Consider the following 2,500-nt stretch of genomic DNA (forward strand, 5'->3'; position numbering starts at 1 on the left):
GACAGAACAAAATAATGAAGACCCCGATAAGTATGACGAAAACTCTTCGGGAGAAAACCGCCCCACTTTGGCCGAAGTCATTTTACCTCCACCTCTAAGGAATGGTTCTCCTAAGTATTCTCTCGCACCTGTAGATTCCTTTCAGTTCCAGGATCCCTATCACTCCTTAAATCCATCCAAACCCCTATCCATATCTCGAACCCACTCTCTGTCCCCATCTCACTCCCTATCCTTGCTCCCGTTCTCCCATTCTCTGCCGCTATCTCCATCCTACAATCTATCCCAACCCTCATTCCACTCTCTCTCACCGTCCCACTCTTCCTCTCTATCCCACTCGCTGCCCTTGCCTAACTCTGTTTTCCCATCCTCCTCACTATCCTCGTCCCGATCCCTGTCCTCACCCTCATCCCACTCCCAATCCTCACCCTCATCCCTCTCACAATCCCTATCCCACTCCCAATCCTCAGCCTCATCTCACTCACTATCCCCATCCCTCTCACAATCCCAATCCTCACCCTCATCCCACTCACTATCCCCATCCCACTCCCAATCCTTACCCTCATCCCACTCACTATCCTCACCCTCATCCCACTTACTATCCCCATCCCACTCCCAATCCTCACCCTCATCCCACTCCCAATCCTCACCCTCATCCCACTCACTATCCCCATCCCACTCCCAATCCTCACCCTCATCCCACTCACTATCCCCATCCCACTCCCAATCCTCACCCTCATCCCACTCACTATCCCCATCCCACTCCCAATCCTCACCCTCATCCCACTCACTATCCCCATCCCACTCCCAGTCCTCACCCTCATCCCACTCACTATCCCCATCCCACTCACTATCCTCACCCTCATCCCACTCACTATCCCCATCCCACTCACTATCCTCACCCTCATCCCTCTCACTATCCCCATCCCTCTCACAATCCCCATCCCACTCCCGATCCTCACCCTCATCCCACTCACTATCCCCATCCCACTCCGTCCAAACGCCCCTCCCCTCCCCAAAGACACGGGACAGACACCGATCTTCCTCACAGGACAATAACCAATCATTCTCCCAGACCAGTCAAAGATTTCACACGCAGAACAGACGCCGACTTTTCCCTGCTGAGTCTAATACCCATCAGCAGTACCATTCAGAGGACGATGATGACGATGGCTTTGACACCGACGACGATGATAGCAATGACGATGACGAAGACGACTACACGAACGACCTTAATAATGATCACCGTGACAAAACACCTTTCACCGCTTCTGCTCCTCTCCTTCCTCCTTCTTTCCCGCCCGCACCGACTTCTTCAGCAACCAAAGTCCTTTCTTCATCCACATCAACAGCTCAGCGCCTTCCACTCTCATCAACGCCTTCGCTGTTCTTTGGTCGTCGAAGTCCCGGGTCGTCCAGGGCATCTTCGTCTTCGTCTGTGGGTTCACCTTCTCGATCGTCCACGACAGAAGATGATCCGTTCCCGGCATTGTTTCGGACAAGTGCGCCGGAGAGGAAAGTGAGTTTTTTGTTGTTGTGTGTTTTTTTTTTTTTTTTTTTGTATAATTATATATTCTTATTCATTATTATTATTGTTATTAGAGCTCTTTTTTACGTTTTTTTTCTTTTCGTTTTCTTCTTGCTACAAGTACTATTATTATATCATTATCATTATTATTATCATCATCATTATTATTATCATTATTATTATAATTATTATCATTATCATTGCTATTATTATTATTATTATCATTATTATGATCATCATCATTGTCATTATTTCTGCTATCATTATTATTATTGTCATTATTTTTTATGATTATTATTATTGTCATTATAATCATTGTCATTGTTATCATCATTGTTATCTTTACTGTAATTGTTATCATTATTATCTTCAGCATTATGGATATCCCTTCTTTTTAGCTTACTTATTCATACCTTTATCGAGAATAAAAAAAAAATTGACTGCGAAAAAAAATCTTACTTCACTTTAAATAGTTTATTATGTCTCATTTCTAGTGCTTGTGAACGTGCCTTAGTTGCAAAACGGGATTATTAACGAATTTTCGTTCGACGTAAACATAAAGGATCAGTAACTATACATATCATTAAGACAATTATTTAAAAGAAAGTTTTTTTCGCCATATATCACACCACTATTTCAAGTTCAATGTTAATCCGAAACACTTTTTATTCTTACTATCACGGTGAAAGAGTTTGCTCTACTTTTCTTACATAAAAAATATCATGATGGACAGCTGTTTAGGTTAACAATATTATGATTTTTTTCCCATTCAGTCTCGGGTAATAGTAATAGATTCGAAAATGAAATTTCAAGTGATAATATTTTTCCTCTTATTTTCGGATATATTTACCTTTAAAATTGGGATCTATGATAATATCCAAAATAATAATGTTTTACTTTAGTTTGTGATTTATTTTTATCGTTTTCTTTGGGTTCTGTGGCATTGCTTCACTATGGGAAACCAAATAAAAATAC

General features: G+C 41.9%; 1 protein-coding gene across 1 annotated transcript in view; it reads left to right on the plus strand.

Annotated features, from left to right (window-relative positions):
- The window catches only part of LOC122251848 (uncharacterized), a 14,364-nt gene that overhangs the window by 3,955 nt on the left and 7,909 nt on the right, over nt 1-2,500 (plus strand). Inside the window, exon 3 of the mRNA XM_043014041.2 lies at nt 1,350-1,516. Coding sequence (XP_042869975.2) covers nt 1,350-1,516 — 167 coding nt within the window. The remainder of the gene's footprint in view (nt 1-1,349; nt 1,517-2,500) is intronic.

This window comes from Penaeus japonicus, unplaced genomic scaffold (genome assembly GCF_977035675.1).
Source record: "Penaeus japonicus unplaced genomic scaffold, GWHDUDI00000001_assembly GWHDUDI00000005, whole genome shotgun sequence".
In the NCBI taxonomy this organism is placed as follows: Eukaryota; Metazoa; Arthropoda; class Malacostraca; order Decapoda; family Penaeidae; genus Penaeus; species Penaeus japonicus.